This window comes from Etheostoma spectabile, chromosome 23 (assembly GCF_008692095.1).
Source record: "Etheostoma spectabile isolate EspeVRDwgs_2016 chromosome 23, UIUC_Espe_1.0, whole genome shotgun sequence".
Taxonomy (NCBI): Eukaryota; Metazoa; Chordata; class Actinopteri; order Perciformes; family Percidae; genus Etheostoma; species Etheostoma spectabile.
In genome coordinates, this window is record NC_045755.1 from 11554229 (window position 1) to 11567305 (window position 13077).

At 39.6% G+C, this 13077-nt stretch overlaps 1 protein-coding gene and 1 long non-coding RNA gene across 18 annotated transcripts in view; one reads left to right on the forward strand and one right to left on the reverse strand.

Moving 5' to 3' along the window:
• wnk1b (WNK lysine deficient protein kinase 1b) overlaps nt 1-3919 on the forward strand; it is an 85241-nt gene extending 81322 nt beyond the window's left edge. For all 17 annotated transcript variants that reach the window (XM_032504737.1, XM_032504729.1, XM_032504738.1 and 14 more), the window contains 3 exons: nt 1595-1767; nt 1997-2053; nt 3346-3919. In XM_032504737.1, coding sequence (XP_032360628.1) covers nt 1595-1767; nt 1997-2053; nt 3346-3786 — 671 coding nt within the window. In that variant the 3' untranslated portion in view covers nt 3787-3919. The remainder of the gene's footprint in view (nt 1-1594; nt 1768-1996; nt 2054-3345) is intronic.
• On the reverse strand, nt 272-9100 carry LOC116672865 (uncharacterized). The gene is made up of 2 exons (XR_004327662.1): nt 8766-9100; nt 272-319 (listed from the first exon to the last, which is right to left on the reverse strand). It is a non-coding gene; the product is annotated as an uncharacterized LOC116672865 (long non-coding RNA).
• Nucleotides 9101-13077: the final 3977 nt, after the last annotated feature.

The following is a 13077-nucleotide window of genomic DNA, read 5'->3' on the forward strand; positions in this document are numbered from 1 at the left end:
CTCTTGCACCCTTGCATCCTTGCACTTGCTCTCCCACCCTTCCTCCTCCTGCTCTCTAATGTCCTTTAGATTTCAACTTTGATCCTCTGCCAGATTTGAGATCAGTTTGATTCAGTTATTTCAGCTGCTGAAACACTGTATTTTTAATTTTGACATTTTGATGACGAAGGATCAAAGAACACTCTTTGAGGACTGAAATGACTAAATTGACCAGCCATCACATTCAAAATGACACACACACACACACACACACACACACACACACACACACACACACACACACACACACACACACACACACACACACACACACAAACAGCTGTTCGCCACTCTGCCCCCTCCTTTTCCTCTCCTTCCTCGTCATGGCTTATGGTCTTGACTACATTGCCCAGAACTCCATACTGCTGCAGTCAGTCATGACTCAGCGTCTCCTCATTCATATTTTCCTCCATTTTATTTAGCATGACATGCCGGTTTCTGTCAGAACAACTGCATGATTAGTTTTTTCTGGCTAATCCCTGCAATATTTTGTCTTTTCTTGTGTAATAGCTGATATGCAGATTATTTAATGTTACTGTAGTCTGGATTTAAGGTATAGTAAAGACATGATAGTAAACATTTTGACGGCATTATTATGCATTGTATATGACAGTATAATAACAAGCAAATCCTAATGATCCTGATGTTTTCTTTCACTGAATGATATGTTAAAACTGTGTATTTGTGAAAAAATACATAAGCATATTATCAGGGCTGTGTCTGCAATATTGGCAATCCAGATTTGATTAGCATATACTGATTTAGTTTCCTCTTGGCTTGGTAGAGAGGCACTGATGTGAAGAGGTGCATGCTATGATTCTGGTGCTGGACACCATTTAACATTAACTATTGTATGATACATACAATAGTTAATAGTTAAATGTTTTGACAGCACAGCACTCACATTCAGACACCCTGGCCAGTTTGCAGTGTGTGCTTATTTAGTTCTGCAGTGAATTTGTTCTGATTAGTTTGATGCTCGGGGTTGGCAAAAAGCAAACTACCAGCTGTTACAGAGCTTGAGTGCCATCTTATGGTCAAACAATAGATTAAAACACAAGATCAGTGCAACACGGCGCAGCTGTGATCAACAGCAGGCCTGGTTCAGCATTGCTTATTTTGTGTTGGAGCATCTAATAGGTGAATGCTGTTGGGCATGTCAGCTTTACAGGTTGCCCAGTGTATCACTGACATGAAGCATTGAGAGTCTTGAGAGAATTCAATATTTAATGATATATTCTGAAACAGGCTACATTTTTGTCATATAAAAGTGCCCATGTTCAGTTTCCAAATGTTGCTCTAGTATCATAGTTTGCCCCATCTGTCATAATTATTTCCACCATTACAACTAAACAACATAATGACCATGTCGACATGCTGACCTACCCTTAAAGCTCTATCCCGACTAGGCTCTGTCACCATGTAACTCCCTTTTCATTACCAAGACAGGGATTGCATTGTCATTTATTCAGATAACATCAATTATCTTCTAGTTCGAACAATATCTCAAATCCTTTGCCCTTCTCCTCCTCTCTCTCTCCATCTCCCTCCACAGGGACTAATAGCACCAATGCAGTGGGCGGTTCAGGTGGTTTGGGTCAAAGCCAGGGTGGTTCTCAGTGTCTGCCCCCCAACATTTCAGCCCCCCACCAGAGAAAAGGAACTTTCACCGATGACCTCCATAAACTGGTGGACAACTGGGCCAGAGATGCCATGAACCTCTCACAGGTTTACTGCTGTTTTCTGATTTATCTTAATGTAGCAGAAGTTGTTTTAACACAAATAAATGTGTAAAAATGTGTTTTAGACTGAGCTTTGAACCCTCCCGCAGTCAAATTTTTTGTCTTGATTTATTGATCATTGAGGATTAGAAAACAACTGTTCTTTGTGATCCATTTTTGCGTTTAATAAGTAATGGACAGGTGAGTAAACTGAACTAAATATTCATCTTTTTCAGGGGAAGAGGAGTGCCAAACAGCTGCAGCAGGCCCCAATACAGGGACATAGCTACGAGGTTAGTTCATAAATAAACCATCTGACATCATAGCCGAATAAACCTGTTAGGGAGACTAAATGGCAAAAACAAGCTTTTGTGTCCCTACCTTTCTAGTCACATCCATCTTCCCATCACGTACAGTGGACACAGCAGACATGATGGAAGCTTTATTGTATGCAAAGAGACCCGTGCTTCTATGCTGTAATACTATCAGCTAGCCACTGGTTTATGTATCTCAATTAGTTTCTTTAATTGATTAAAGACAACTGACACATGTTCCAAAATTCCCAAAAAAACAAAAATAATAAAGTTTTTAAAACTAGATTCAAACACAGGGGCACTCTTCAAGCCAGGTTGAGCTAATAATTCATTCCCTTTCTAATTTAATATTACATTGTACTGGTGCAAATCATTAAGTCACCAAAACCAAGTGGCCTGCAGTGAACCTGAGACTTTTGGGGCCCCTAAGGGTGTGCTTGGCCCAGTTAACAATCTATATAAAAAATGTTCGCATTGGGGTCTTGAATCAGCCCAAAGGGGTTCAATTTGCAATAGTGACGGGTTTGCTCTAAATCATCCCGCTTATTACACATTCATAAAAATATTGCCCGCTGATGATACCTGCGTCTCGGTCGGAAGGTTAACTTTACCGCTGATGAGCACAGCTCTCCGGCGGAAGCCAGGTCGCCCCGTTGAGTAAGCTAACCAAGTAGCTAACTGATGCTCTGTCTGCACTGTTCCATTAGCTCTGTTAACTATCTCTGTTTTCCCCATCTTCTCTCTCCCTTTGAGATATGAACTCCGTATGAGCACAAATATTGATTTTAAAACAATTTTGTTGATGTAAAAATGATCCGCCAGAGTCTATGATCAGAACTTCGTCCATGGCAGCAGTCTGGTAAACAGAAATAGCAGACCCCAGAATGCCGTGATTGACCAATCAGAATCAAGTATTCAACCAAGCCGTGTAATAAATAATTATTGTTATATACTGTGTATATATAACATATATAATAATAATAATTGTTTGAATATGAATGATCTGAGCTTTGCACCGCCAAAACAATCAATTCTAAAGAATTTTTTTTTTTTAAATCCTGCATTTCCAAATTTACAATTAAAAAATCTTGAATTTGGGCCTTGGTTAGTTCAAGAGTTACTCCTTAATGGACACACAGTTATCTACCAATCAAAATAGAGAATAACATTTTTAAAGAAAGGTCATTAAAAAAATAAATGGGCTTGAATGAACAACTCTTAAGCGTTAGCATGAATAAACGTTTCCTCATGTAAAGTATCCCCCTATCTAGGTTATCCAGTCAGCCAGTCTGGGCAGGAAGTACTCGGCTCCCAGCCAGCTGTGTCCCAGCAGCATTGGAGGTTCAGCCCACCTCCTTACCAACTCCACCACTGCTACCTCTCTGGCCGCCCGCAAGGGTTCCTTATGCCACCCACCTGCTTCCTCCACTTCACCTCAACCTCAACCTACCCAGTTCATCCACTACACCCCCTCCGCCGCCTACAGTGCACAATGGTCCGGTCCGGCTCACGGTCTCTCAATCCCACTCCAGGCTCCAGCACAGCCTGGGCCTTTACTGGTCAGCACCTCCCAGCCCCTGGGCCCCTACCCCACAACGGTTGGTGGACAGGGGCAGATTCAAGGGCAGGGGCCCCTCCAGGCTTTCCATCTGACCAACTCTCTCCAAAAGTCGATCAGCAACCCAGGAGGACCTAACCTGAGGACCACGTAGGACTGGGGGTGAGGGCTGGTTTAAATCACAGCCCTACTTGACTGAACTGGACTGGACTGGTGTGGAACAGAGTGTTACAGGCTTGCGTGGGGAGTGAGGAGTTTGAAATGACAGAAGCTGACCTGTTCAAGAGGAGAAAGGAAAAAAAGAAATGAAGAGGAGCAAAAGAAATGTGAATGAGACAAGGAATGTGATGTGGTCACATCTCCACAGTTTGTGTGATGCATCTCGCCTCTGTATCCATCTGTGTGTGTGTGTGTGTGTGTGTGTGTGTGTGTGTGTGTGTGTGTGTGTGTGTGTGTGTGTGTGTGTGTGTGTGTGTGTGTGTGTGTGTGTGTGTGTGTGTGTGTGTGTGTGTGTGTGTGTGTGTGAGAAGCTATCACAGACACAGATGCAGTCACACATTTCCCTTTCTGCTGTGTTTGACTGTGGGCTTGTGACAGCCATACAAATGCTTAAGGATAAAGGAAAAGACTCCTGAGTGCAATGTCAAAAGGCCAAAGAGGTTGTGACAGGGTTCCGGATTGGTGTTAGTAACTGTTTGTGTGTGAGGTATTGTTAAGGTATTGAGGTATTGTGTATGCGCACTTATGGCTCGGCCACCATTGTTCCATTTTCGTTCTAAATTGAGTGAACAAGTCTTTACAAGGCAAGTCACAAAATCACCCTTGTGAGACAGCAGTGGGGAGATATTACATCAGGTTAAGGGGGAGGAATGTGGTGGCCAACTTTGACCAACTTTTTGTCCACACAGCACCTCTTAATAGCTTCTAATGCTGTAACCGCTTACAATATGTAAAATGTTTAGCTCACAGACTGAGTTTTAAATAATCTCATGCTCTTTTACAAATTTAGTACAGAAAAGACATTGTCACTCTATAAAGAGGTAACTGGTGAATACAGAAGGGAGCATGGCTGGCCATCACATTAAGGTTGTCTTTCAACGTCAAACAATGCACAAAAGGCGATATTAACCTGAAATCAAGCAGTGGCTGCGTTTCTGCCAGCAAAGCATTCCTTAAATGTATGCTCCAAAGAAAGCTTTGATATCAGGTGAGAGCAGACTGGAACGATGTTTTCAGAACAGGATATTAAATTCAGGAAGTGTTTTTCTCAGAATTTGGAAATTGTTCTCAATTTAAAGCACAAAAAAGAACCAATCTGCATCTGGAGCTGAGCAGATCTCAAGCCTGGTTTAGAGTAGGTACAGTCCAACACTTGGTGGGGTTTTGACTTGTCAGCTTGCGAAAGAAATAGCGACAGCTACTCCTCTGTTACCTTCTGTGTCTTGTTCCTCCCTTGTTCTAACAAACCATTCAAACAGATGGAGAGAGATGGAGGAAAGAAAGTGAATAAAGAGGGAGAGCCGAGAGTATTAAATAACCATCAAACACCTCGTCTGTTTCCTGTTCCACTTCTTACTTTAGGAACGCACTGGCTGTGTGCACCGTTACTAAAGCATTGAATGCACAGGACAGATCTCTCTGCACACCAAGCAGCTCTTCAACATCATGACTACACCTCTTCCTCCATCCCTCTCTGGGCCTCTCTGTTGCCATTTGAAGCAATAACAGCAGAAACCTTTTAGAGAAAAGGTTAAAAAAAAAGCCCAAACAAGAGAACTCGGTGTGAAAAAAGTGGCCTTGTTGTAATAATAGAGTCCATGTACAGTTTGTGTCTCTGTTTATTTTTTAGAATGTCAGCCATGATGATTCCATTTTGTTGTTTTATTTTGCTTGGGTTTTGTTGGGTTTGTTTTGCTTGCTGCCCCCAGCTAGCAATCTCACACACACACACACACACACACACACACACACACACACACACACACGCACACACAATACATGAGACATTCATATAAATACACATACCTGCATACACATACACAGTCATTAGTCATGTTAATACACACACATTGTTGGAGGTGTGGTAGCCGATAAACAGACACAGATTCACAGACTAATGCCTCAGTTCTTAGTGTTATTCATCATTAGGTTGGTTTTCAACATTTTTGTTGAAGTGATTTCAATGTATATTGTTGTCATAATTATTGTTGTTAATGATTGTTGACTATTTAAAAAGAAACAAAAAAGGTATTCTGTCAATGGACCTGTTATACGCTCACATCGATGTACGATGTGGAAACACTGTGATTATTGTTGTTTATTATTAGCAAATGTTGTTGGACAACATTAGTTTTAGGGTCAAATATCACAAATTAAACAAAAAGCATACAGAGAACGGTTTGGGGATCTTTCACTTTCAATTCACTTCTTTCAGCAGATGGATTCTCTTCAAAAAGCGAAAATTGAGAACACCTCTTTTAAATAATCACATCTAGTTACTGTTGACGCAATCCTAAACAAATGCCTTACCGACAACTTTTCAACTGCAGTTTCAGTTCCTTTTTTTTTGATTGAATTGAAAGTTGAAACTGACCTCCAAGCCTGATTAAAAAGACAAACCTGAGTGAATGGCAGGACAGTGGATATTTAGATAATAAAATAATGCTAGCTATTTTGTTTTCATAATACAGTACTTGTATATCAGACACTTTAAATAGCCCTCCTCTTCCCTTTCTCCCTGGTTTTGTTAGATGAATGTGAATGTATAAACCAATGGTGTCCATTTTAATGTACTTGAAAGAAAGTCTGTCTTTAATTTTTGTTTTATTTTGCGTCCCCTGACATCCTAGAGCCTCCGGTGAACGCTGGAGGTACTTTAATAGTGCCTTGCATCCTTCCTGTTGCTTGTTCTATTGGGGGTTGAGGACTTGGGTTAAAGTAAGCACACTTGACAGCATGTGTGGAGAGTTTTTTTTGTCACTTTTGAAGTCAGTGGTGATGATTGGACCTGGTGTTAGTGGAGCAGGCATGCAGTAGATTGGTGGAGAAGCAGTAATAATGGCTGTTGACTGTGCACTGCAGCTGTTTTGTGGGTAATTCTCTTTGATTTCAACTAATCAATGTTGTTTCCCCAAAAAGCAAGAATGTTTTCTTAGCTCTTTGATAGAAAGAATAATGACCCCAACTCGGCTGCCATTTAAACCAATGAGACTGACCACTTAAGATTGAAATGGCCACCATTTGAAGTCAGTGTTGTTTGTGTGAAGTGAGGCCCATTGCTGTGCTTTACCTCCACAAGAGGCCTGACTGTGTTACACCGCCAACATAATGAAAGATGGAGACAACATAAGAGTTTATCAGTGCCATTTCTGTCAGGGTTTTAAATGTAGATATTGGGGGGAAAAAGGGGCTGGAATATTTGTTCAGTTTTAAGGAGGGAGTTGTTGAAGATTGTATTTGAAGATTAGATTACTCTGTATTTTAGAGGCACTGGCCCAGGGGTCCTATAAAGTCAGCTGAGGAACCACTGAAGTTCCTTTCCTTTAATGTTAAAGTATCTCTAGTGTAGTATAGATTTACGTGTTTTTTTTTAACTCAAAAACGAATCCAGTTCTTTTCAAATCAACAGACCCAGGCTAAAAGACCATATTTGGCTTTGCCCCGTCCACAAAAACAGTGAGAAGAGAACAAAGAAATACAGACACCTCTCATGTAAAATACCCAAACTGTCCAGACTTTGGCATGAAATAGTGTTTTCATGTCAAAACACATCACCCATAGTACTAACTGAGAAAATATGTTTTTAGGCCATCTTGCTCCTCTAGAGTAACCCATTGTTATCCAATGTCAAATAACATTTACAAAACCAGCTATACTATACCAACTATACTGTCTTTTTAACAGATTTGGTTAGGCATGGCTCCTCATCTGAGAATTGCTGCTATTGAGCAAAATAGTCTACAAAAGGTATGAGTATTGTCTCATCCACTCCTTTTTCCCCACTGTATGTTTGTGAAACTGCACCAAACCCTATTTAACATAAAGGCATCACAGTGCTAGAGGTGGTGGTGGTGGTGGTGGTTAGAATGAATGTAGCACAGCGGTGGTTATGATGATTGGACTGGTAGACATGACGGTGGTTTAAATGGTGGAATTGATAATAGTGGTTTTAGATTCAAGGCCTTTGACACCCTGCCCTCTTTTATGTTTTCATTTGTTTGTAGATGAAACATGTCTGGTACAAACTTTGTCATTCACATACAACTTTTTTTGCGTAACTGGGTGTTCTGGATTTCCATAAAAACATAAAAAGCTTACTTTGTAGAGATTTGTAAAAAGAAAACACATTGCTTTTCCTTGTTTCTTGGGATATTTTCTATTTCTCATGAATAATAATGCAACATTTTTACTATTAGGCAAGTTTGGTTGAAGCTGTGAATAATCATTGAGCCACTTTGCTTTAGTTTTGATTATCATATGATGATGTTATAAGAAGTCTAACCTTTAATGATGCCACCAACTCACGTGCCATTTGACTTTTTTATTGTCAGTGGAGTGGAAACATTAGAGGTAAAAAAAAAAGTAAATTCAGTGTATTTCTACTGCTTTTACTCACTGGAGCTCTTTTGGTTACCAGGTAACATCCTGGATTTTCACTTTGCAATTGCTTGAGCCTCAAATGATTTCCACAGTCAAAGTGGGATCATATTTTGCTGTGTCTCGACTGCATACAGTAAGTACTATGAAAGGAATGCCTATTGTGCAGCGGCTACAATGCAATATTATGTAAAGTTACAGTACGCTATCAAGCTCTGAGGTTACAGTTGGGTTTGACAGTTACACCCCCTGCGGATTCTTGAGTTAAACAGTGGGTGCAATTATTGTGAAGTTTTTTTTAGGGTTGTGGTGGAGGACTCTGACTGTGAAAGGCTTGAGAGATATCCAGTGTGAGCACTCTTATTATGAAGTTTCCTGAAGTTAAAGAGGAAAAGTAGGATTCGTTTTCTGGTGACACACATACAGTGTAGCAAAAACTCACTCGCATTAGATTCAGGTTCTGTTTTTTGAGCTTTTGCCTGTTCAGGACTCGCTAACTTTTATGGTTTTTACTACACACACTACACACACACACACACACAGATTGATTCAGTGCATCTCCTTGCTGTTTCATTTAGCTTGCTCCTGTGGAATGATGTTGAGTCTCAAGCACAGAAACCATTTCCCTGAAAACATTTTTCTTAATATGTTGATTATGTTTCTGGTTTCTCTGATGCTCTCATGTTTTTTTGTATTATTCCTCACCATCAGCAGTTTTAATGTCTCTAGCTGCACCTACCTTAATTCAGTGGTTTCATTTTTCTGTATCATGTTTGACATTGTAAGTGGCTGGATAAAAAAACAAAACATGAATGAATGAATTCAAAACAAAACAAAACAAAAACATACATGTAGGGAGTCATCGGCAGCCTTTAACGGTATGTTTTGCACTAAGTATAGAGTGTTCAAGCTTCATATTAAAAAGAAAACTTTGCGCTTTGCGCTACAGTACAATGACATTTGTTACTTTATTTGTAAAAACTTAATAAATAAAAGTTGTTTAAATGCATGGAAGTGACTGGACTTTAAATCAGTATAACGAAAGGAAGGAAATTACGTCATGTCTCTCTGCTTGTTTTAACTTCCGATACGTTCTTTTTTTAACAGGCCTATGGGTCTTGGTGCACCACAGCAGATGGACAGACAGGTACACAATGACACGGACAAACAATCAATTCATTTTTTGAGATGTGTTGGGAGACTTTAAAGACTTACAGTTGTGAACCATTTACTGGTCTTGCATACAGTATACGTTATGAAATAGCCAGGTTTATTATTATTATTATTATGAGCCCCTAACAAATGTTTGAAATGTCAACTAATATAATATGGATTCATACTAAAGTTATTATATTGACAACACTTCATAATCAGTTATATTCAATGGGACTATTCGGTACTTACTGTCAGTACTACTTATATCATTCATTTATGTTTTAACAAGGAAATTCAAAGTGCTTTACATCAGTCGTAACATGGCATTAAAAGAAAAAAATATGCAATATAAAATTATTTTTTTATTAATTTTGTCTGCATTTTTTCTAGACCTGGTATAGTATCAGAATAACTAACCTTTGCCCCACATTTTTGGCACTATCCCATCGTAAAAACAACAACAAACAGACAAGTTTGTTTTATCTTCCTCTGTGTTGCAGTACTTTTCTTTTCCACATGGCTGCAGCACTCCTTCAGCCTCCTTTCTGTTATCCAGGCCATAATATACAGCTTCTTGCTTTGGGGCCAATAAGGAAACAACTCATTGTGAGGTGGGAATCTGTTCTTATCATCTGTCACCGTGGATACAATGAAAATACTATGGTCAGTCCAGAGAAAAAGAGGCCTGAGGAAGGGAGGGAGGAAGGAAAATGAGACTTACCGGTACATTATTACAATAAATCTTCCATCATGCAATTTTCCTGCAGTGCTATGAACAGTGCACTGTAAAAAATTGCACACTGGGATTGGGAGTTTTATCACAGTGAGCAAACTTGTCAAACTTGGCAGAATGCTCTTGAATATAAATGTATTTGTTAGGATTTTGTTTTTACTTCTACTTGTCCTGGCAATTAAGCAAATAGCTAAAATACATTTAGGACTTACATAGCATGTAATAATCTTGATCAGCCTGAATATAAAATTATATTTTAACACAACTTGCGGCTTGGTTTTCAACCAAATGTAAGGGCATTGTTTACATGTGAACTCACACAAGTTGGTAAGAATGAGTTTAGTTAAAGTAATTACTATTCTGGTCATTCTTTTTAATGATTATGAATGTTTCCCTGTTCTATTAGATTCATTGAAGTTCAGTGAGCGTGGAGAAACAATCGTGATGTATAACCAAACCCACAACTTCACACATACATAACCAGTTTACACCATGAACAGCAAGATCCCTCATTCCCCTTTCAACACAGATTTCCCTCAGATAGTTGGCTTCTTTAAGCTTGTGTGTGTAAGTCAATTGAACAAATCTAGATAAGTGCAAAAGGCAGCCAGAGTGAGAAAAAAATATCCCCCACATGCTGTTACATTTTGACTGTGACTACAACCGATGATAGTATGATGCTTTTCTGATTCATATTTGGTTGTAAAGGAAACCACCAACATTTAGGGTCCTGTTTGACTGAGTGGCTATTGCATTTTGGTAGTTACTCTTCAATGTGGCCTGAGGACAAGATTGGCCCTCCTTACACCAGAAGGTGAATACACACACACACTAAAATTATACGAACAGTCCACAACAGAATTAGACATAAACACACAAAGTGACCCTTTTAAGTTATGCACTGTTGTACATGTCACTCGTCACAAGACAGATTCACCTACATGAATGTGTGAATAAAACAAGTTTTGAGCAAATTTAGTATTTTTTTTAAACATTAACAAGGAGAGCAGGTATTAATTAAGATGTGAATTAAGCTAGGAAATCATCTTAAAGAGTATTTTATTGTGCGTGAGTACTGTACGCGTCTCATCCATTTTTTTCATCCTGTTGTCGTGACCAATTAGTACATCAAAGTGGCCTTTATTTCTACTGCTGCGTGAAATGAAAGGACACTCTGAGAGAGAGAGAGAGAGAGAGAGAGAGAGAGAGAGAGAGGGAGGGAAGAGAAGTGGTGAGGGAGAAAGAAAGGGGGGGTCTTCAGATGGCATGTGTGTGGGAGAAATTCTCAGACTACAGACAGGAAAGCCAGTTCTATGCTTAAGTTTATATAAATGTTACAAGAATAAGCTGTAGAAACAATATTCCTGTATGAATCTATATTTGTATAGAATACTTCTTATATAAACGACAGAAAATGTAAATCTTTTGTTAGGATCGTTTGTCTTGATTTGATGTGTTGTGCTTCTTTGGAAGTGACTCCACAAAGACACTTAACTTCACCTGCTAAAGTTGCCATGTGAAGTATTTTAGCTTCAGTAAGTCATGTTACCTTAGGAGCATGTTTATAATTACCATAAAGACATAACAGCATGGCTGAGGAGATTGGTATAGGGATTTTTTTCAAGATTATTTTTTGGGCATTTTTAGGCCTTTATTTGACAGGACAGCTAAAGATATGAAAGGGGAGATATGGGGGGGGGGGAGACATGCAACAAAAGGCTGCAGGTCAGAGTCGAACCGCTGCGTTAAGGAGCAAACCTCCACCAATGGGCGCCTGCTCTACCAACGGAGCTATCCTGGCACCCGGAGATTGGTATTGGTAAGCCGTTGATATTTCAGCCTGGACTGAGTTAACTGACACATTTCTATCCATAAAGCCACACTACTGGGGCTCAGAAGATAACATAATAAGATTTTAAGCATGATTTTTTGTGAAGCTAAAAAAAAAAAAAAAAAAACTTGTATGTGACATGCAAGCATTCAAAAAAAAGAAAAGAAAAAAAAAGACCTTTCTGTATCACTGGTGAACCACAGGGACCACAGATATCAAGTCAGCGTGATCGTCACGACACCAGTACTTTTTAAACTCGGTGCAACCAGATCAAATTTTGGAAACGCTGCTGGGTTTTTGTACAGCACGAAACAGGAAGTGGTCACTGTTCTTCCGGCTTTAACCAAACTTAAAAGTTTGAAGACTTTCTCACAATGTCAGATGATGGAGCAAATAAAATGCAGTGCATTAATTGACTTCCTCTTCAATAAAGCAAAACAGTGGGAAAAACACATACACATAGAAATCGAAGCTATCTGTGGGGTTCCATTTGTGCCAAAATCAAGTTGTGCTCACCGTCTGTGTGTCTATGTCTATGCTTACTGTTTATGTTTATGTCTATGTCTGTCTGTCGATTGCTCACATGACTCACATGTGCCTGTGTCAACTTAACTTACTCCTGTTGTCTGTTGCCCTCCATGTCATTGGACTGTGTTGTCTGTATCAATGCTGATTGTGTAACGACTATGGGTTGTTTTTGTGTCTTTGCACTCTGTCTAGGCTTTGTGTTGTTTCACTCTGTTGTTGCTTCTGATTGTCCAGATTACTTTTAGCCAACTTTGCCATATTCTGATTGCTCTTCTTAATGTGGGGAGGGGGTTTGAAAATAATCTGCAATAATTGCTTTAGATGGGATAATACTGGCAGGCCCTATTGCCACTGTGGCAGTGCCACTGTGTGCGGAACGTTCCCCTTGTTTAGCTGGGAAATCTGCTCATCTTGATAACAGTGAGTCGACACATTAGGACGACAATCATAACCACACTTAGAAACGACACATAGCAACGGCCAAGTAAAGCAATGCTTAGCAACGACACAGCAACGACCGAGTGAAACGACAGAGTGCAACGACACAAAGCAGGGATAGAGTTAAACAACACATAGTCATCATGACACAGTCAGCATCGACA